A 24,326-nucleotide genomic window follows, 5' to 3' on the forward strand; every position below is an offset into this window, starting at 1 on the left:
TTTTTTGTGTTTAGTTTTTTTTGAGTATATCCATTAAAACATTGAGTCCTAAATAATTTGGGTTATGGAGAGTAAAATAAAGGGAGTTAAATGTAACTCATGTAAAAGATACAAAACAAAGTAAACAAGGTTTCAAAGAAACAAATGATTAAGGCCGGATAAAATAACTTGAGGTTTTATACAGAGCAATATCTACTAAACATGCTCAAAGCGTTTTACAAAGGGTCACTGGACAACAGCAACATGACATGTAGCACGAGACATGATGCCAGTTAGGCGATATTACAATTTTTTTCTGACAGAGACAACGCTGTTAACAGCCAAGCACTCATTTTATACCTGAGTACGGTGAGAGAATGTGAGTAAAGAGCCTTTTCCAAGAACTCAACTTTGCGCTATGCAAGGCTCAAACTCAGGACCTTCCGATCCGAAAGTGAGTGTCATACCACAACTGCACAGTAGAAGAGATAGCAAGACCCCTCCTCCTCCATCCCCCCCCCCCCCCCACCCACCCCTAAAAAATATAATGAATAAATAAAAACAAGACAAGCTTTATAAAATATTTTCGAATTAAACATAAACGTGCATCTTTATCTATTAGTTTTATTCTAGTTTTATTCATTTTTCTTTTCAAAAATTTCATCACATTTTCACTAACGGATCAATTCCCAACACGCGTAAACTGTTCACTATCACTTGTCTGGAACATTCGAAAACCAGCAGACGTGCCTGGAAGGAAAAGAAAACAAACAAAAAAAACAAACAAAACAAAATTTAAAAATTAGAATTTATAATCACAACATTCTCATTTAAAATTTAAAAAAAATAGAAATTGGCTTTGCCACACTTATAATATTTGATTATCGTAACGAATGAGTATGTCAACGTGCACTAATTTGTAGGTCTGATAACCCAATTCCTTATGGGCTCATTGTTGTAATGGAAATCTCTAAAAAAAAAAATTTTAAATGACGCAAATTATTGTCCATTACAACAATGTCAAACTAGGCCTATACGTGGGTTCGGTTGTCAGACCTGCATATTTATGTACACTTCGATATGAGTCTTTTCATTCCACAATATCGTTTAAACCTCTCGTTACCACTCTTGAGAAAATTTGTCACATTCGTTACGATACAGTCGACATTTTTCTCATTCTTTCTTTTGTAAATAAGAAGAAAAAAAAGGTGAGCATTTATATAGCGCAAGATCCAGTAAACATGCTCAAAGCGTTTTACAAGTGGTCCCAACTCAATAGCAGATTGTTTTGACTAAATTCTGCACTGTTTAAGGAACTCAATTACTGGCTGTCTTTTGATTGATTTGTTGTAAATACGTGTGAGGTATTATCAGTTAACCTAGCTAAAAGAGTGAAAGTAGAATACCAAACCCCCTCGCCCCAAATATGTTCGCTCATGCCAAAAAACCCATGAATGGCTTCCCCAAACCCATGAATGGCTTCCCCCCAAACCCATGAATGGCTTCCCCCAAACCCATGAATGGCTTCCCCGAAAGCCATGAATGGCTTCCCCCAAACCCATGAATGGCTTCCCCCAAACCCATGAATGGCTTCCCCCCAAACCCATGAATGGCTTCCCCCCAAACCCATGAATGGCTTCCCCCAAACCCATGAATGGCTTCCCCCAAAGCCATGAATGGCTTCCCCCAAACCCATGAATGGCTTCCCCCAAACCCATGAATGGCTTCCCCCAAACCCATGAATGGCTTCCCCAAAACCCATGAATGGCTTCCCCCAAACCCATGAATGGCTTCCCCCAAACCCATGAATGGCTTCCCCAAACCCATAGAGCATTAAATTTATAGTCATACAGCCTACTATAGATTCAAAATGAAGTTTATATGACAATGGTGTGTGTGCTAGAATTTCAGCTTCAGTTTATGTAAAAAGACGAATGGTGTGGATGTTTCGGGTTTCCCCTTTATCAGACCACACACAGATTTACATAACTAGAGCTAGAGCTTTTATATAGCGCAATATCCACTAAATGTTTTACAAGGGGTCCCTGGTCAAAAGCAACATTTAACATGTAGGACGGGACATGGCGATATTACAATTTTCAGGACAAAGACAACGCTGTTACCGGTCAGGTACTCGTTTTACACCTGAGTACAGTGAGAGAATGTGAGCAAAGAGCCTTTTCCAAGGACTCAACTATGCGCCGAGCGAGGCTCGAACCCAGGACCTTCCGATCCGAAAGCGAGTGTCATACCACTAGACTACATAGCCGCACATTACAAAATTAAAAAGATGATATTTTATATTACCTGAGCAATTTCTAAATTCTCTCCCTTGACAGGACACACGGCATACGCTGCATTCACAAGATGGCTGACCATGTTGGAATGGGGGGGAAAAACATCAACAACAGAAAAATATAATACATGAATAAACAAAATAGTAAACTTTTTATATCAAGCACATTATCTAGAAAATATGTTCAACACTCTATACAGTTACTATTTATGAAGATATGATGCCTGTTAGGCAATATTACAATTCTTTTCAAGGGACAGCAAGGTACGGCTATTTGGTCTTATGGTAAGACACTCGCTTTCGGATAAGAATACCCTGGGTTTGAGCCTCACTCAGCGCATAGTTGAGTCCTTGGAAAACCATGAAATGTATTTAAGTTTTCATTGTTTTTTTTTGTTGTTGGCTGAAGAAGGGTGGTTAGCCCAAAACTTTCCGTGTTTGGTATTTTTTTTTTTTTTAATTGAAGCTGTTATTTTTTTTTAATGTTTATTAATTTTTACTGTTTTTATGTCTACAATATTGTAGTCAATAATCGAGGGTGAATACAGTTACTCACCACAATTGAAACAAATACTGAACGACGTGATGGGGCTCTAACTTCTCGAGGCTGATATTGAACATGTCAGGGTATCTGAGGGTTAAAAAAATGAGCTTTTATATAGCGCAATATCCACTAAACATTCTCAAAGCGCTTTACAAGGGGTCCCAGGCCAACAGCAAGATTTAACATTTAGGACGGGACATGACGCCTGTTAGGTGATATTACATTTTTTTTTTGGACAGGCGATGTTAATGGCCAGGTACTCATTTTTACACCTGAGTACAGTGAGAGAATGTGAGTAAAGAGCCTTCTCCAAGAACTCAACTACGTGCCGAGCGAGGTTCGAACCCAGAACCTTCTGATCGAAAGCGAGTGTCAGACCACGAGACCACATAGCCGCACAAAGGGCATCGTGATATTTTATTTCTCTTTATTTTTTTTTTCTTTGAAGAGGAGTTATGAGGTTATGTGGTCTTGTGGTATGACACTCGCCTTCGGATCAGAAGGTTCTGGGTTTAAGTCCCAAGTTGAGTCCTTGGAAAAGGATCTTTACTCACATTCCCTCACCGCACTCAGGCTGTAACTCCTAGATGCTAAAATATTTGGACCCAAAATAGGGCAAGCATGGATCAGTGGTACAGTCTTTGCTTCATACCTGAAAGGTACAGAGTTCAAATACCCGCAGTTCTATGTGACCTTCAGCAAGTCACTTCGCCCTAGCTCAGTTTGCAGTGCTGCACTGCAGCCGATGCCTGGGTTATTCCATTCCAGTCTTTCCTTGGAAAAAACCCTAAATGACAAATTTCCCCTAAAGGATGAATAAAGGGAATTTTTTTTAAACTCTCGAGTTTGTATGAATGGAAAATTGTATAAATTTGTTTAATTTTCATACATGGTGAACTCGAGAGAGTTAAATTCTCCAACAGTGTGTAATTGGATTCAATAAGCTGATGTCACGTTGCCCAGCAACAGTGAGCAGCGTGGTTCTAAACAAAGAAAATTGGTACTTTTTAATCTTCATGCTGGCTAGAACTTTTCATATGTCGTGTGATCAGAATGTATAAAAGTCAAAACATGATCATATTTATAATGTTTTTCTCCTCTGGATACACTTTTATGCTTGTCGGAGAATTATTTCATAAGGGCATCCGCCAGTGTTCCGAGCCAGTTACTATGTTACTATGTGCCATTACGAGGGAAGTGACGTCACAACTGTTGAAGCCAATTAGTGTGTAATTTTAAAAAAATATTTATGGATAATGGTCAGGTCACATGACTTACTTTGCCAGATGAAGGGTCAATTTGACCATAGGTAAGTCTTTTGTCAACATCTTGACGTTTATATCGTCTGACAATGCTACATCACAGTTGGTCAACATGCTGAGAAAAAGGTATGAAGAAGAAAAAAAACAAAGTGAAAAGTACATTACTATAGACAATGGTCTGTAGAAAAAAAAATTCAATTATCCTATCACAGCAACCGAAAAAAGAAATTTTAAATACAGAAAAATTTCAGACCCAAACACTTTTTAGGTCAATAATAAAAATAGCTAAAATGCAAATGAATTACGTTTAATCCAGATAGACGACTTAAGAGGGGTTTTGGGCATAAAAAATTCCTTGGGTTTTCTTTGGGGCTGTTTTGTTTTTTTGTTACATTACTTGGGGCAGCATGGCTTAGCGGTACGATCTTTGCTTCGTACTGGAAAGGTACAGAGTTCGAACACCCACCGCTGCGCTGTGAGGCCTTGAGCAAGTCACCACCTCGCACTAGCTCAATTTGCTGCGCTGCTCTGCGTCTGACACCTGGGTTATTCCAGCCTTCCCTTGGAATAGACCCAAGAGAAAAATTTCCCCTATGGGATGAAAAAAGGGAATTTACTTTTATTATTTATTAATGAGAAAAAAAAAGAAAGAGACAGAATGTATTGCAAACACAACATGCCACCAGTTAAATACTAACGAAAGAGTGGAAATGGAAAGGCTTCTTATGGGAACAAAACAGACAATGGACGTTTCGGGTACAAACCCTTCGTCAGCACATGTGCTGACGAAGGGTTTGTACCCGAAACGTCCATTGTCTGTTTTGTTCCCATACGAAGCCTTTCCATTTTCACTCTTTCGTTAGTATTTTACGACCACCGACTTCAGGCAGCCCTTACCGTTTTCTACTATGCCACCAGTTACCAACACCCAAATAAATTCAACTCTCAAGAATCTCCTGTATGCCCATTTTGTGACCACCCATAGTAACCCTGCCTAATTGAGCATTTCAAAATTTGCAGTTTTAAGGAGATAAAAATAGAAACCGGCTATGTGGTCTAGTGGTATGACACTCGCTTTCGAATCGGAAGGTCCTGGGTTCGAGCCTCGCGCTCGGCGCATAGTTGAGTCCTTGGAAAAGGCTCTTTATTCACATTCTCTCACCGTACTCAGGTGTAAAATGAGTACCTGGCCGTAAACAGTGTTGTCTTTATCCGAAAAATTGTAATATCTCCTAACAGGTGTTATGTCCCGTCCTACATGTTAACTGTTGCTGTTGACCAGGGACCCCTTGTAAAGCGCTTTGAGCACATTTAGTGGATATCCCGCTATATAAAAGCTCAATTTTTTAGTTAACTTTATAGATCATCAATTTACCCCCACACAAGGGTTAAAATAAAACTTCAAAATCCTTAGAATGATGCACTCAGGCATCAACTTTCATTTTCAATAAGTTTTAATGACTACAAAATGCTCATGAACTTTTGAAATTGGAGCTAAAATTGAGTCATTCTTGTAGTATATTGGATTTGGCACCAATTGGCCAATCTGGTGCAGTTGGTCAATCTGGCATGTTTATGTAATTCTGGCTGTTCCCTTTCTACTGGCTAGTTACTTGTTCTTAGAGTAGAGTTTAGCAATCAGTTGATGCTTAAATGCGATGTTTATTTTCATTTAATAACGTTCTAGTTATAGAGAAGATTGCCTTCCATGATTATTACTTTCTGCAAACATATCAATTCTATTATTTTTTGTAGTGGTTGTCAGGTTTGTAACTCATGTAACCAAACCTTTCAGTCAGGAATTATGTCAGGGAGAACTAAATACTGGAAATTGACTTTACCATCTATACAACCAGTTATCTGCCATAATATGGAGTCACAAATTTACAAATTTGGCCAGAAAACTCGTCCTTCAAATATCAATCAATTTAGCTGACCTTCATCTTGGGAAAAAACTCTAAAACCTGGGACCTCGCATGAAGTATCCAAGTTTTCTAACATGTTAACTGGAAAATGGTAATTGCTTGTTACCCCTTGGATAGGAAACTAGTCATCAAAATGTATTTTCCACCAGATCTAACAGACCCACTAACCAATCATGGATGAGTAGAAAGGGAGGGGTAAAAAAAAAATCCGACATCAAATCAGGATTGATCCCTGTCTCATTGTGTGAGGTGAATGCTCTACCAACTGAGCTATCAGGACCCTCACCTGCATAACCTGGCATGACAATATTGCACGAAGACACCCGAGTCGGCCTTGAAGTTGAGTACTTTGCCCCAGGAGAACGTGTAGTCTTTAGCTCGGTGAGATTTCAAGTCCTGCGAGAAGAATCAAAAATGTTGACAAAGCACAGTCAGTTGTTTGAGGGTGGCACTTTTCTACTCACTCCATTTCTTGTTATCATCAACATAAATGCCTGCTCCACTCACTTTTCTGAATTAATGTTCACCCCCAACATCGGAGCTTACTCAATGTCTCAATTGTCTCAATGTTATAATAATAAAAATAATAATGCTGAAAACTTATATAGCGCTATAACTCCGAGACACCAGACTCTAACTCTAAGCGTTATCTGTTTGTGTTGAGAATATATATGGCTATTAAGCTTAACTACTGCCTAACAAACGTCACGGTGTTCGTGTGTTTGAACCCGTGATCTCAAGAAGTCGGGAGAGCGGTTCAAGATAGACACGATGCTTGATACCACTTTTTTTGGATTGGCAGATGCCTTCGACTGTAGAGCTACCCTCTCCCAGCCAGGCAGAGCTGTTGTACCAGTAAGGTCACAGGTTCGAGCCCCCATCGTCGTGAGGTTTTTTATTCTCTATTGTCTTCTGGCACTTTTCTACTCACTTCATTTCTTATTATTGTCTGAGATTTAGACTTGTAGTATTTCAAGCCATGTGGACCAAGACAATGACCAGATGTCTGCTCCTGTTTTGTGTCCTTGGGTAGGGCACTTTACACTCATTAGTGCGGCTATGTGGTATGACACTCACTTTCGGATCAAAAGGTCCTGGATTTGAGCCTTGCTCAATGCATAGTTGAATCTTTGGAAAAGGCTCTTTACATTCTCTCATTGTACTCAGGTGTAAAATGAGTACCTGGTCGTTAACAGCGTTGTCTCTGTCTGAAAAAATTGTAATATTGCCTAACAGGCGTCATGCCCCTTCCTCCATGTTAAGTGCTGCTGTTGGACAGGGACCCATTGTAAAGCACTTTGTGAGGATATTGCACTGTATAAAAAAAGCTCAAAGCTCGCTCATTAAACATGATCCCTATTGAATTATGTGTGAGTGAGTATATGACTGTATAAGGATCATGATGGATTTTGTAAAAAGGTCAGTAAAATGATGTACATTTTACCTTATTTGTTTCGTAATTTTCACTCTGGACGGCACATTTGGGGGCTGGTCTTAGACACGCAGAGTTGCCAATTCAGGAGGCAAAAACCTATTGGACTTTTTACTGACATAGACCGACCCGTTTTTGAGTCCTGAACACCAGTAGAAGAGAGAGACATTATGTACATACTTGTTTTCAGTTTATCAGGTGTTTGGAAACTATACTGAGGGTTTATAGTATACTGAGTTTCGCAAATATACGAAAATTGGCAACCTTGGTCACCATTCTACGGTAACTAATGAAAGATTTGATTCCGAAATATTCATTGTCACCATTTTATTTTTTTCCGGCAATTTTGTTCCTTCTTAAAGCAGCTAAATTAATTTTTGTAGAAAACTTTTTTTTGTTTGTTTAGGTATTTTGTTTCCAAATCTTCAGTCCATACCTGTAAAATTATAGAAGAGACTGCCAATCTGTCTGACACATCCTCCAGATTTTCTGCAACACGAGTGGCTGGGGAGACGGGAAAAATAAAGAAAACGATTTATTTTTAATATAAAAAAAAATAACAAGAAAATAAAAAAACATTATTAAAATTTAAAATGTCAATCCATATTTTTGCTAAGCCGCTGCAACCTGTGGATTGCTTAAAAATTATGACACCCCCCCCCCTCCCAACCACAAAAAAAAAAGAAAAGAAAAAAAATATTTTTTAATTGAAATACATGTACTATCATATTCCTGAAAGAATTTGGATGTGGAAAATAATCAAACATTTTTCTGTAAAAATATTCTCTTTTATTCCTAGAAAGAAATCAGAAGGTTAGATGCATACGTGTAAAGTATACAGGGGGAAGAGGGAGTACTGAGGTCTTGTGGTATGACACTCGCTTTCGGATCGGAAAGTCCAGTGTTCGAGCCTCGATCAAGGCATAGTTGAGTCCTTGGACTAGGCTCTTGACTCACATTCTCTCACTGTACTCAAGTGTAAAATTAGTACCTGGCCATTAACAGCATTGTCTCTTTATGAAAAAAATGTAATATCGCCTAACAGACGTCATGTCCCATTCTGAATCTTAAAGGTTGCTGTTGGCCAGGGACCCATTGTAAAGAGCTTTGAGCATGTTTAGGAATATTGCTCTATATAAAAGCTCAATATAAAAAAAAAAAAAAATTTACTGGTAGTAGTGGTGGGGGTTGGGGGGGGGGGGTGAACTAGTCCAGACAATGTGTCACTTAACACACATTACCCAACTTGACTCAAGTGTGAATAAGCATCTAGCTATAGACAGTAATGAATATTGTAAGAGTGTTAGGATAAAAAAAGGATGCCCGAAAGGCAACTGGTTCTGTATGAAATGGAAATATGTTCTACATGGCCTGCTGGGGAACAAATGAAACATTGTGAAGAGCATTGAGCATGGTAAATCTGTGGGAAATGCCCTATATAAACGTTCATATCTATTTTTTACTTATCACAGGCGAAATATTAAACTTACATTCTTTGGCTTGTAAAGAGGTCATGACCCTTGACCTGGCCTCATCCAAGACCTCTTGGAGGTGAATGGATTGTCCTTTGCGGGTACTCATGCCCTGGACACGACCAAATCGGACATGAATATCGTCCAATGGTCTAAAAAGGATGGGAAAATACATACTATGAAATCCATATTATGTTTTTGATTTTCTCATTAAAAAATTATCCTTTCCTCTTCCTCCTCCTCCTCCTCCTCCTCCTCCTCCTCCTCCTCCTCCTCCTCCTCCTCCTCTTCCTCCTCCTCCTCCTCCTCCTTCTTCTTCTTCTTCTTCTTCTTCTTCTTCTTCTTCTTCTTCTTCTTCTTCTTCTTCTTCTTCTTCTTCTTCTTCTTCTTCTTCTTCTTTTTCTTCTTCTTCTTCTCCTCCTTCTTCCTCTTCTTCTTTTGGAAAAAAGAAAACAAACACATGAAAGTAAACACAATTACCCATGAGCCCAGGGAACATCCAGCTGTTTTAAAATACTTGTCAATTTCATAAAATGTCCTCGCTGGCCCATTTCCACCTGTCAATATTGAAAACGTACAGACATCAGTTTGTGAACCAATACTAAAATGAATGTAGCTCTATCTTCATTTGTTTTGGGATTTTTTAATATGCTCCTCCATCGACTAGTATGAAGTCAGAAAAGACAATGATAAAATCAGTGTGCATTTACATTGGGAATGTTTACTGAACTGAATGGATGGGCGCATAGTTGAGTCCTCGGAAAAGGCTCTTTACTCACATTCTCTCACTGTAATCAGCTATAAAATGAGTACCTGGCCATTAACAGCATTGGCTCTGTCCGGAAAAAATTGTAATATCGCCTGACAGGCATCATGTCTCGTTTTACGTGTTGCTGTTGGTTAGGGACCCCTTGTAAAGCGCTTTGAGCACATTTAGTGGATATTGTGCAATATAAAAGCTCAATTTTTTAATTGATGGGAAACAGAATCCATGGAGCACATTTTTTTAGAAAGGAATTTCTTGCAGAGATTAAAACAATCTGTCACAAGTTCATACAAAACATGTTGTAACAAGTTTCAAACAACAAGAAACAATCGACGCATTGAAATAGACCAAAAAATTTTAGTGAATTTTTTTTTTTTTAAACACACACACACGCACACACACACACGCACACACACACACACACACACACACACACACATACACACACACACACACACACACACACACGCACACACACACACGCACACACACACACACACACACACACACACAGACATCCATAAAAAAAATTAACAATTTACCACATAATGCATTCTGTCTGGAGCAAAACTATTTTGTCTTTCTACTGCTGCTGCAAGGTCTCTGAAATTGAAAAAGAGAAATAGGTGTCAATTTTTTTTAAGAACGACGCTATAATCCAGCATTTCTAGCATTTCTGTGAATAATGTCATTTTTTATACTTGGCACCACCTCTAAATTAGATTAATGTCATATTATTTGAAAAAATAGATGAGTAAGACTTGATGACACTGTGGCAATGTCTGGACACCAACTGGTCAAACTGCCATCGTAACACACGTATCCTCATTCAACTCTTGTCTCGTTTGGTGTGCCAATGGCAGTTCAAGCAGTTGGTGTGAAGACATTACCACACAACCATTATGTAAGTGATACTAGGCTGCTAGAAGCTGTGGACTGTAAAAAGTAATCAACAAAAATGAATTGAACAGCTTAAAAAAAAGAACAAAATACCAAACACGGAACGTTTCGGACTCAAAACCCTTCTTCAGCCAATAACAAAGAACAATAAAGACATAAATACATTACTAAATTCTTGATTGACGACAGAGATAATATGTAGGTCTATCTAGAATTTAGTAATGTATTTATTTCTTTATGTTTTTTGTTGTTGGTTGAAGAAGGGTTTTGAGCCCGAAACGTTCCGTGTTTGGTGTTTTGTTCTTTTTTTAATCTGTTCTATTCCTTCTTGTTTATGACTTTTTACAACCATTATGTACACACCTTGTAAGGTAGAGAGAGGATCCATCACTTTTGACGAGACTGGCACGTCCAATTTCCTTTTCATTTGCAACAGACACAAAACCCACGCCATCTTCTCTAGATTATATAAAAAATAGTTTGGTGCAAAAGATGCTGCTTGAAGCTACAAGAAATCAATAACAATCGTCAAATTGAATGGATGATTTGAGCAAATAAATGTTACAGAGAATGAAATAATCAGTCGGATGGTGAAAATATTTGAACTGAGATATTGCCACGTTTAGTTAGAAGGTCATTTTTTATCAAAAATGAGTTCTTGTCATAAATGATTAAATCAACCCTTTTTGTACATCTTCGGGAAATACCAAAGCTTAATTTCACTTCTAAATATTTTTTACAGTTAGTCAAGTTGAAAAAGTACGAAATTTGAGAAAAGTTGCAGGATACCTTTCCCATACATCTGACCATAACTTCATGAAAAATCACCCGAATTACATCAAATAAAGATTAAAATGCTCTGGGGACCATATTCTTTCAGAAAATGCAAAACAATGCAAATCCAAAATGTTCACCTTACGACTGATTATGTCGTGCACTGACACAAACTCCCATCGTCTGCTTTTGTGTATTGAATAGAAGCTTCCATTCAATTTCTTTATTGTTATTTTTTTTAAAACAAGTTTAGAACAACAAAACCCTTTTGTTTTAAAGATACGAGAACAAAATTAGTCACAAAATATAAAATATTGTTACAAACTGTATTTGTATTAAGAGAGATTCCTTGTTATAAACACTAGCAGTGTTAAAATGGAATTTTAAAAATCAAATCACCCCCCCCCCCCCCACCTCTTCCTCCCAGCAGGTTATTGGTCGGTCATTTTGGCACTAGTAAAATAAGAACAAGATGGGACAGAGGGAGAGGGGAGGGGGGGAGGAACTCACATATTTTATAATTGTCATTATTCACTCACAGTTATTTTGAGGAAAAAAAAAAAAAGAATTAAAAGACTTCCTGTAGCAATTAAATCAAACGGTAAAGTCCGTCATGAACGTCTTACCCATACTCCAACAAATTGGCTTGGCCCAGACGTGCGAGAATCTCATCTGTCTTTTGTCGATAGTCTGACTCGTATTGGATGTGGGTGAATTTCACGCCTAGACGCTGTAAAACAGAAAATAATATTGATATCATATAATAATATAGAATAATAATAATGATAATAATAATAATAATAATAATAATAATAATAAAAATAATCATAATGATAATATAATAATAATAATAATAATAATAATAATAATAATAATAATAATAATAATAATAATAATGATGATGATAATAATAGTAATAATAATAATATTAATAGAGAGTAGTAGTAGAGAGTTATGGTTTGAATTATTATCTTCAAAAGCTAGTTGTGTAGTTGTAAAAACCTGTTTTTTCTCTCTGTTCAGTTATTTCATTATTCAAGATACAAACCCTAACAGGACATTTGAATCACCCTATGCATTGCGATAGACCTGTGTTTAACCATACATAACAACTAGCAATTATTGAAATTGTGCGGCTATGTTGTCTTGTGGTATGACACTCGCTTTCGAATCGGAAGGTCTTGGGTTCGAGCCTTGCTCGGCACATAGTTGAGTCCTTGGAAAAGGTTCTTTACTCACTTCTCTCACCGTACTCAAGTGTAAAATGAGTACCTGGCCATTAACAACATTGTCTTTGTCCGAAAAAATTGTAATATCGCCTAACAGGTGTCATGTCTCGTCCTACATGTTAAGTGTTGCTGTTAGCCAGGGACCCCTTGTAAAGCGCTTTGAGAACGTTTAGTGGATATTGCGCTATTTAAAATCTCAAAAAGCTCAACCAGCAATTATTGACAATAAAATTTAACACTGAAGAAATCATGAAAAATTCGGTCTTGAGTGACTTCATGGCTCTAAAGAATTATCTTTTCGAAGTGACTATTCTCACCCCCGGATGCTAGTCTTCATAATAGTAGTCCAGTAGTCCACAATTGTTGTATGTTTAATCCAAAGGTTGTAATGCAGTAATTTGTTAAGTTTCTTGTCACAAGTTGCACAATAAAAAAAAAAAAATCAATCAAATCCAAATCGCAAAAAGCCGGCGACGTTTTTTTCGGTAATCCAATCGGCCGGGGGGGGGGGGGGGGGGGGGGGGCGGGGGTGAGAATAGAGGCAGCCTTATCTTTTATTTCCTATGGAAGAAGCAGATATATCTAAGCAATAAAACACAGGGGGCAGCGTGGCTCAGTGGTACAGTCTTGGCTTCAAACCCGAAAGGTACCGAGTTTGATCACCCACCGCTACTCTGTGTAGCCTTGAGCAAGTCACCTCACCTCGCCCTTGAGACAAATTAATAAAGGGAATTTTTTTTTTTTTTTTTTTAAATTTATAAACAAAAATGTGGATTACCTTGTACACTTTCTCCAGTTCTGTCAGAGTTACTGTCCTTAGATGTGACCATACAGCTGTCAGCTCTGGGTCTCCTAATATTATGATTTAAATAGATAGAAAAATATTCTGTAACTGTTCAATCAATCACAAATAAAAAACCTTTTATATAAACACGAAGAAGATCCTTTTTTAAAAGGTGAACTTTATTCTCAAGGCCAGGATGATGGTCATCGAAATTCTTCAGAAGCAAGTTTGTGCGGCTATGTGGTCTTGTGGTATGACACTCGCTTTCGAATCGGAAGGTCCTGGGTTCGAGCCTCGCTCGGCACATAGTTGAGTCCTTGGAGAAGGCTCTTTACTCACATTCTCTCACTGTACTCAAGTGTAAAATGAGTACTTGGCCATTAACAGTGTTGTCTCTATCCGAAAAAAATTGTAATATTGCCTAACAGGCATCATGTCCCATCCTACATGTTAAGTGTTGCTGTTAGCCAGGGACTCCTTGTAAAGCACTTTGAGCATGTTTAGTGGATATTGCGCTATATAAAAAAAGCTCAAAAGCTTAAAAAAAAAAAAGAAAGAAAAAAAAAAAAAATGCAATATCGCCTAACAGGCGCCATGTCTCGTTCTACATGTTAAGTGTTGCTGTTGGCTCGGGACCCCTTGTAAAGCGCTTTGAGTACTTTTTGTGGATATTGCGCTATGTAAAAACTCAAGTTTTTTTGTTGTTTTTGTTTTGTTTTATTTTTTAAATGTTTATCAAATACAAGACCTTTTTCCAGCCTGGAGAACAAGTCCATTCCTTCCTGGTAAGTTCTGGATGACATGACAGATGATGATGATGATGACACACTCTCTTTTTTAACATCTTTGTTGATTTGGACGTAAGCCTGAACATTTCAAGAAGTCGATTGTGACAAAGTGTCATTTTAATGTTGAATGTCACGAAAAGACAAAATATATCATTTACAGTGCTGCCAACCCTAGCCCATGTAAATGTGTACAATGGAGAGCCAAAATGAGTAAGATTTTGAAAAAATGCAAACAATTCTGTAAAATCGATAATTAGCACTAAATCTGATAATGGGAAATTAACCATGATAGCAATGATATAATTAATATTTGAAATAATGAATAAGCTTACACTTTATAGATGATAAATAGTATCAACTTCCAGATCCACATATAATTCTGATGGGTCAAGAAACATTTAGTGTTTAAGGACACCAAAAAGTGTATGAATGATAAAAATGCTTAAATAATAGAAATTTAATTATGTGTACAATCCTCAGAAAAATATGTACAATGAAAGAAAATGCGTAAAAATACGCATTTTTTACGGAAGGTTGGCACCACTGCATTTAGCTCTCATTGTATCCAGGGGTGGGATTCTTCCACGGATCCTCGGATATCCGAGAGAAAAAAATTTCCTATCATTGGATATCATATTTATAGGCAAGCAGACTAGTCTTATCAAATTTATAAAATTAAGGAGCAGGCACCATTATAAGTAAGCACGTAATGGAGATCTGAACAAGTTATGTATGAAAGGTGCCAGATAAAGCAAGAAAGAAAAAGAGAAGAAAAAACCATTTTAAAAAATCAGTCTACCTCAGAGGTATCCTTTATTTTTAAAATATATAATAAACTCAATACAATTACAAATCATGTAGTCCCAATATCTCAGTTGGTAGAGCACTTGCTTCACAACGCAAAGGGACTGAGATCAATCCCGGGTGTAGTCGAAATTTTTTTAACCAACTGTCCACCCAGCAGTGATTGGGTAGCTGGGTCTGTTAGATCTGGTGGAAAGTACTTTGTGATAGACTAGCGTCCTATCCAAAGGGTAGAAAGCAATTGCTATTGTTCATTTCACGCAATAGGAACTGGGATAAACTCTGGCTCCATGGACCTATAGGCTCTGAAGGACAACTATACTACTACTACTACTACTACTACTCACTACTACTATACTCAAATACTACTACTTACTACTACTACTATACTAACTACTACTACCTATACTACTATACTACTACTACATTTCTACTACTTACTACTACTTAACTACTACCTACTACTACTACTACTACTATACTTACTTACTACTACTACTATACTACTACTACTACTACTACTACTACTACAACTATACTATACTATCTACTACTACTACTACTACTACTAATACTACTACTTACTACTACTATATACTACTACTATACCCACTACTACTACTACTACTACTACTACTACTACTATACTACTACTACTACTACTACTACTTACTACTAACTACTACTAACTACACTAACTATACTACTATTACTACTACTACTACTAGTACTACTACTACTACTACTACTTACTACTACTACTACTACTACTACTACTACTACTATACTACTACTACTATACTACTACTATACTACTAGCTAACTAACTACTACTACTACTACTACTTACTATACTACTACTACTACTACTACTACTACTACTTAATACTACTACTACTACTATACTACTACTTACTTACTACTACTACTACTACTACATACTACTAACTATACTACTACTACTACTACTACATACTACTACTACTACTACTACTACTACTACTACTACTACTACTATACTACACTACTACTCTACCTACTACTACTACTACTACTACTATACTATCCTACCTATACTACTATACTATACTACTATACTACTACTACTACTAACTACTAATCTACTACTACTAACTACTACTACTACTACTATTACTCTACTACTACTACTCTACTACTATTACTGTACTCTACTACTACTTACTACTACTACTACTACTTATACTACTATACTACTACTACTACTACTACTACTACTAACTACAACTACTACTATTTACTACTACTACTACTACTACTACTACTACTACTTACTATTACTACTACTACTACTAATATGGAAATCTTTCTTTCTATATTTAAAACAAAGCCACTTACTTTGAGAATCTCCAACAAGGGATCATTGGATAAGTTTTCTTCTCGGCAGTACCGTCTTAGTCCAAGAGTCACCAATCCTGAAGACACACATTATAAACAAGGAAAGAACATTCCGGTCGTTCATCACAACCATAATCAAAATACTTGATTTATAAGGAACACGGGAAATTGGTGAAAGAAGTGGAAGGAAAAAGATAAATGAAGGATGAATGAATGAAAAACGAGTAAGTGAAAAGTTAGTACCCCGTGTGGTGTCCTGGGTCCCTCAACTGAGAGGATCAAGAATAGCCCAACGTCAAGCCAGCGTGTCGTAAAAGGCGACTAATGCTGTGTGATTCCCCCATCTTTGAGTCACCTGGTCCTCCAGGTTGGGGGTTGGCAAAGGGTTAACACACCCTTTCCATTAAACTCAAACCATTACAGAAACGCAGACAGACAAACCAAATCCTTTTTTTAGCTTGGGCGACCGAAGAGTTTCTGGAATTACAGAATTTATGAAGGACAACAGACAAATCCGAAAGGACTCTGCTGACCCGATAGTATCTGATGATGATGATGAAAAGTTAGTAGTCCTTCAGAGCCATTCGGCCCATAAAGCCGGAGTTTATCCCAGTATCTATAGCATGAAACGGACATTAGCAAGTGATTGCTATCCGTTGGATAGAATGCTAGTCTTTTGCAAAATACTTTCCACCGAATCTAATAGACTCAGCTACCCATTCACCATTGGGTAGACAGGGGGGGGGGGGGGGGGGGGCAGAAAAAATCTCGATTGTACGTGGATCGATCTAAGTCCCTTTGGATGTGAAGCAAGTGCTCTTCCGAGTTATTGGGACCCCCAATGGAAAAGAGGTAGGAAGGTGAGAAAATGGAGGATTTTGTCTGCAATGGAGAAATGCAAGAATAAGAAAAATTAATGAATGATAATGATGATGATGACGATGAGGACAAAGACAATGATGATGATCATGGGAGGGGAAAGGGGGGGGGGAGGTGGTGTTGCAAGAGGATGAGGAGTAGAAGGTTGAGAGAGAAGGAAAAGGAGGAGGAGGAGGAGGAGGAAAATAAGAAATCTAAGAAGGTGAGGGTACAAGAGGATGAGAATTGGAATGATGAGAGAGGAGGAGGAGGAGGAGGAGGAGGAGAAGGAGGAGGAGGAGGAGAAGGAGGAGGAGGAGGAGGAGGAGGAAAATAATGAAATCTAAGAAGGTGGTGTTGCAAGAGGATGAGGAGTAGAAGGATGAGAAGAGAGAAGGAAGAGGAGGAGGAAAATAAGAAATCTAAGCAGGTGGTGGTGCAAGGGGATGAGTGGATGAGAGAGTTGGAGGAGGAGGAGAAGGAGGAGGAGGAAGAGAAGGAGGAGGAGGAGGATGAGGAGGAAGAGGAAGAGAAGGAGAAGGAGGAGGTGGAGGAGGAGGATGAGGAGGGGGAGGAGGAAGAGGGGGAGGAGGAGAGAGGAGGAGGAGGAGGAGGAGGAAGGAGGAGGAGGACAGAGGAGGAGGAGGAGGAGGAGGAGGAGGAAAATAATGAAATCTAAGAAGGTGGTGTTGCAAGAGGATGAGGAGTAGAAGGATGAGAGAGAAGGAAGAGGAGGAGGAAAATAAGAAATCTAAGCAGGTGGTGGTGCAAGGGGATGAGTGGATGAGAGAGTTGGAGGAGGAGGGGAAGGAGGAGGAGGAGGAGAAGGAGGAGGAGGATGAGGAGGGGGAGGAGGAGGAGGAGGAGGAGGAAGAGAAGGAGAAGGGGGAGGAGGAGGAGGAGGAGGAGGAGGAGGAGGAGGAGGATGAGGAGGAGGATGAGGAGGGGGAGGAGGAGGAGGAGGAGGAAGAGAAGGAGAAGGGGGAGGAGGAGGAGGAGGAGGAGGAGGATGAGGAGGGGGAGGAGGAGGAGGAGGAGGAGGAGGAGGAGGAGGAGGAGGAGGAGGAGGGGGGGAGGGGGAGGAGGGGGAGGAGGAGGAGGAGGAGGAAGAGAAGGAGAAGGGGGGGGAGGAGGAGGAGGAGGAGGGGGAGGAGGAGGAGGAGGAGGAAGAGAAGGAGAAGGAGGAGGAGGAGGAGGATGAGGAGGGGGAGGAGGAGGAGGAGGAGGAGGAGGAGGAGGAGGAGGAGGAGGAGGAGGAGGAGGAGAAGGAGGAGGAGGAGGAGAAGGAGGAGGAGGAAGGAAGGAGGGGGAGGAGGAGGAGGAGGAGGAAGAGAAGGAGAAGGGGGAGGAGGAGGAGGGGGAGGAGGAGGAGGAGGAAAATAATGAAATCTAAGAAGGTGGTGATGCAAGAGGATGAGGAGTAGAAGGATGAGAGAGGAAAGAATAGGAGTGGAAGGGAGAAGAAGAGGAAGAAAGGAAGTAAAACACATTTACAATACCCAACATTTACATTACATTACATTACATTAGATTACATTACATTACATTACATTACATTTCATGACATGACATTACATTACTTACATTACATTACACTGCTGATGAAAGCCGTTGTATGATACTCACCAAACTGAGTACCCCAATCACCAAGGAAGTTGAGACGCTTCACATCGTGGCCGCCGGCCTCGTAAAGGTTGGCGATGACATTGCCAATGATGGTGGACCTCAAGTGGCCCACGTGAAATGGCTTGGCAACGTTGGGGGAGCTGAGTCAAGTGAAAAATGTATCAATAAAGATGAGAGAAGATTTTTTAAATGAGCTTTTATATAGCGCAATATCCACTAAACATATTCAAAGAACTTTACAAGGGGTTCCTGGCCAACAGCGACGACACTTAACATGTAGAACGAGACATGGCGCCTATTACAATTTTTTCTGACAGAGATAACGCTGTTCACGGCCAGGTTCTCATTTTACACCTGGGTATGACACTTGTTTTCGCAAGGTCATGGGTTCGGGACTTGCTCAGCGCATAGTTGAGTCCTTGGAAAAGATTCCTTACTCACATTCTTTCACCATACTCAGGTGTAAAATGAGTACCTGGCAGTTTACAGCAATGTCTCTGTCTGAAAAAATTGTAATCTCGACTAACAGGCATCATGTCATGTCCTACCTGTTACGTGTTGCTGTTGGCCAGGGACCCTGGGTAAAGCGCTTTGAGCATGTTTAGTGGAAATTGCTCTAAATAAAACTTCAATTTTTTTTTTTTTTAAATTTCTAAAACGATTTCATAACAGCACACTCGTACCTGAATTCCACACAAACTCGTTGAGTAGAGAGGCAGCTTTCCCCATAACCATAGTTGCCCTGTTCTGTCCTCACAGTACTAACGACAGTCTGAAAAAGAAATTAAAGATATGGATTGATAAGTATGAAGTGGCAGAAAACGGATAACGTTATAGAGATAAAATTATGTGAGAGTTGAAAAATGCATAATGGTGATGATGAGGATGATGATTATGAGGTTTTTTTAAAATTGAGCTTTTATATAGCGCAATATCCACTAAATGTGCTCAAAGAGCTTTACAAGGGGTCCCTGACCAACAGCAACACGTAATATGTAGAACGAGACATGATGTCTGTCAGGCGATACTACAATTTTTTCCGGACAGAGACAACGCTGTTAAAGGCCAGGTACTCATTTATACCTGAGTGCGGTGAAAGCATGTGAGTAAAGAGCCTTTTCCAAGGACTCAACTATGCGCCGGGTGAGGCTCGAACTCAGAACCTTCCGATCCGAAAGCCAGGGTTATACCACTTGACCACATAGCCGCACGATTTTGATGATGATAATGATAATGATGATGATAAGATTATGGTGATACAAATTTTAAAACAATTATTATTGACATTTTTATCAAAATCATTATTGGGGATAAATATTACATTTTCCCAGTTTAAAACAAAACAAAAAAAAATCATGAATGAATAAGGTAATGAAAATGAGGAGTAGAATCAAGAAAGAAAAATCAAAACATCTTTTTTTCAACTAAAAAAGTCAGAGTTGTTGAGATACACTAATCACAATAATCCACCTCCTCTCCTTCCTTCATAGTCAATAGGCCCATGGAGCTGGAGTTTATCCTGGATTTTATAGCGGGAAACGGACAATAGCAATTTCTTGCAACTCTTTGGATAGGATGTTATTCTATCTCAACATACTTTCCACCAGATCTAACAGAACCAGCTAGCCAATCAGTGTTGGGTGTACAGAATAAGCTGCTACATAAATCGATGACCAGATACCTGAAGAAACTCATTTGTATCCACTTGGAAATGATAGTTTCCATTTGACGTCTGGATATTTTGAAGCCAGTCTTGTAACTATAAAAGTAAGAGAAATATTTCTTTTAAAAATATGTGAGTCAAACAAAACACATTTACAAAACATTGTCACACAAACATTTGAAAATGTTCATTTCATATCTATCAAAACAGACATTTTCTTCTTGTATCAAAATAAAGATGTTTAATATAAAAGAAACAATGAACAGTAACAAAATCAAAATACAACTCAGGAAGTAAATGAGCAAATAAATAAAGAAGTAAATATATGTTTATCTTTTCTAAACAAAACATTTGGATATGAAGAAAATTGTCAAAACAATAACAGATTACATCCCGCTAATACTAACACTGACTAACCTCGTTAAAATTTCCTTTATCTGGAGACAAAACTTTTTTAAGTTGATCGACACTCAAACTCAAAGATGGTTGGCTGAAAAATAAATGTTACGCAAAGTTATTTTTATTTAAAACTGTCTCAATAGTTTTTTGTTTTTTTTAAGGACAATAAAATTTTGCCTAAGGTAATGGCTGTTACTATCTATAAACCATCTGCTAAAATTAGGCTACATAGAGACAAACGGAGGGAGGGAACTTGTTACTATCCCCAGCAAAAGTAATTACCATGTCCAGAAACAATAAAGGCAAATGAGAGAGATGAGAATTAGCCTTAGCAACTCCAATGTCTCATCCCCATATGCCTTTAGTGTTTCATTCATCATGTTTTGTTGACAAAGGGGAAACCCAAAACATCCAAATCATCTGTATTCAGTAGTGCCGCGCTGAAGACCGGTCTGGACCGCGGTCCGACGGTCTTTTAGCTGTGAACCCAAGACCGGTCCCAGAGGGGAAGACCGGCGCCGGTCCTCACTTCTTATCACCTTTCAACTAGTGCGGGGCGGTCCTTGCAAGGACCACGGTCCTACGGTCTCGCGCCATAGCCTACTACTTCCCCAGCGATTCGTTGCTTCGGTTGCCTATCTTCCACCAATCACCACCCATCCCACTTAATTAATCGCACCCACCCCCCTTTGCCATACACTAAACGACACAGACGACCATACAGGCAGACGACCACCAACCTCCACTCCGCAAACCGCCCTTTCGTGTGTGAGATGGGGGGAACAGGAGGCGCACGCCTTGGACGATTCCATTATACGGGGTAAATTTCAAAATTTACTACACCATAATGATCGCAATGACAATGATCTATGGTGAAGGCATGACCCCTCTTCTCTAATGGGTTATTGTTTGAAATGTATGTGACTACAAAAGATGTGTGTGTTTGTTGTGTGTGGTGTGTGTGTGTGTGTGTGTGTGTGTGTGTGTGTGTGTGTGTGTGTGTGTGTGTGTGTGTCGAACCTAGCAAGTAGCAAATCCGATTTTTTGTTTTCTTTTGTCCATCTCTTGTAACCACTCCTTTCTATCGCAGTGTTGTCATTTAAAATAATACAATAATATTAAAATTTCGTTTGGTGTTTTTACTAATCAAATAATATGAGTTTCATTAGTTTCTTCCTTCCAAAAAAAACAGTTATAACGTCTGAATTTTAAAAAAGTCCAATAGAATATTTGGGGACCCCGATAGCTCAGTTGATAGAGCACTCTCTTTATACGCAAAGGGCCAGAGATCGATCCCGGGTGCAGTCGATTTTTTTCTGAATCCCTGTCTACTCAGCAATGAATGGGTAGCTGAGTTTGTTAGATCTGGTGAAAAGTCACCATCGACCCCTCTTATCACCTCATCCACCCCTCTTATTATAACTTCACGTCTCTCTCTTACTCTTCAATGCTCGCTGCCCTCTAATGTGTGTGTGTGGGGGGGAGGAGGGGGGGGGTAGGAGTTGCGTGTGTGTATCAACGCCACGAACAACTCGATCAACGCCTTGGGCGATGCCATTATCTCCGTTAATGGGGATAAATTTCAAATTTTATTAAATTATCGAAGTAACAATGAAGTACGGTGAGCAAATAAAGAAGGCATCACCCCTCTTCTCTAATTAGGTTACAATTTGAAATGAGTGTGACTACTCCGTGTGTTTTACTCCTGTAGGCCACGGTTTTCATCGTGTAGCGGTCTTTAACGGTTCAAGAATGAACGATCCCACGCTCTCAAAGGTCAAACCGGTTCGAATTTCCAACAGTCTCTCAGGAATGTTCAATGTCGAAAAGGACCGGTCCTTGCGGTCTTCATTTCCCAAGGACCGTAGGACCGTGGTCCTTAGGCTTGCCAAGGACCGCCCCGCACTAGTATTCAGTGATTAAATTAAAGATTCTATTCAATTTGACTGTTGTTATTTATCCCAAATACTTACAATGTAGAGCCTTGCTTCAGTGGATAAACTTTGATAAGATTACACAATCTTTGCTCTAAATCCTTTAATTCGGAGCAACTTATATAGTTGGATCTCACAAGACGAACAATCTGAAATCAAAATATAGGATGTTCACATCATTGTCTTCTTCATAATGGACATGCTGAATCAGTTAAAACTGAGTATTGCTCTCAAAGAATATTTTAACACAACCAATGAGGTACGTGTATTTTATCATAATAACAGAGGAGACAATATCTCATCCTTGATTATTACTTTTTAAAAATCAGCAACAGTATTTTTATTATTGTTATCATATTTTACAATACTTTATCATTATCATCAGCATTCGTTTACCACGTTTGTTTGTTGTTTTTTTATTGGTTTTTTTTTTTTTTGGGGGGGGGGGGGAGGTTTGTTATTTTTTTAAACTTCATATTTTAAAAAAATATTTATTTGTTTATTATTTTTGGTCATTATGATCAGTATTTGAGTATCATGTGTCATTTTGCCTTTGATCTATTCTAATTATTATTATTATTGTTATTATCATAATTATCATAATTATCATTGTATAAACGTTCTCTGGCAATCAAAGCAGCGTACTAAACTACAATCTCAAACTTTCGTTTCGTTTAACATGCATTTCATTGCAATGGAGGTGTAGTAGTAGTAGAAAAACGCCACCAAAAATAAATAAATCTGCTCTTCTTGATCATTTATTTTATTTTAAAATCAAGATTGATTTACTGGAAAGTTTATGGGATGTAAGCTGCACTAATAATTTCCAGGATATTATGCTAAAGACGATATTTTTTATCAAGGATTCTGCAACAGAGCTAATACTAATACTGAACTGTGACTAAATGAAAATGAAAACTACCTTTCCCTAAAGTGCAAATAAGAGGGAATAATCAATAGTATAGTATCAGAATTAATTGCGTCAGTTTTATTTCGTAGACTACAATTTGAAGTGTCCGTAAATAACCAGCGGATTAAAGAGAACATGAAAATAAACTCTAATAAACAAAGAGCCAAAGAATCAAGAAACTAAATATCTGACGACAGCGGGAGAGTGGAGGACAAACTTAGCTTGGGCATCATTCTTTTCACCTTATTGGCAATTTGTCTCTTGAAATATGAAGCCATTACTAGTTTGATCTTAGGGAAATTGAGATTGCTCTCTTCCAAAATTCAATGGCACAGAGCCGCCGCTAATGCAAAAAATAGCATTTTTAGTTTAGCAGACAAGTCAGAAACAAGCGAAAGTTTTCTTTCTCTTGAATAAAGAGTATGTGCTTAGCTGGTAGTTTAAGCAGTTAAAATCATACTTCAATTAAACAATAAGAGTGTCATACCTTATAATTTTGAGTACAATACTATGCTTCAAATTGTTTGCATTTTAATAAACTCATACGCAATGGATGATATAAAAACATATCTATATTTTGATATCATACGTGTTGATATGAAGG

General features: G+C 38.5%; 1 protein-coding gene across 1 annotated transcript; it reads right to left on the reverse strand.

Moving 5' to 3' along the window:
* LOC144976577 (putative arginine--tRNA ligase, mitochondrial) lies at window positions 1-24,137 on the reverse strand. The gene is made up of 20 exons (XM_078920870.1): window positions 23,965-24,137; window positions 22,852-22,961; window positions 20,897-20,969; window positions 20,498-20,575; window positions 19,500-19,588; window positions 18,817-18,956; window positions 16,333-16,409; window positions 14,112-14,229; window positions 13,358-13,431; window positions 11,977-12,080; window positions 10,940-11,035; window positions 10,219-10,279; window positions 9,391-9,467; window positions 8,929-9,062; window positions 7,875-7,942; window positions 6,293-6,402; window positions 4,098-4,196; window positions 2,832-2,906; window positions 2,287-2,350; window positions 1-729 (listed from the first exon to the last, which is right to left on the reverse strand). The coding sequence occupies exons 1-20, from the start codon at window positions 23,998-24,000 to the stop codon at window positions 643-645; spliced, it is 1,770 nt and encodes a 589-aa protein (XP_078776996.1). The 5' UTR covers window positions 24,001-24,137; the 3' UTR covers window positions 1-642.
* Window positions 24,138-24,326: the final 189 nt, after the last annotated feature.

Source organism: Berghia stephanieae, chromosome 7, assembly GCF_034508935.2.
Source record: "Berghia stephanieae isolate SIO BIC M18660-M18661 chromosome 7, UCSD_Bste_1.3, whole genome shotgun sequence".
NCBI classification, from domain to species: Eukaryota; Metazoa; Mollusca; class Gastropoda; order Nudibranchia; family Aeolidiidae; genus Berghia; species Berghia stephanieae.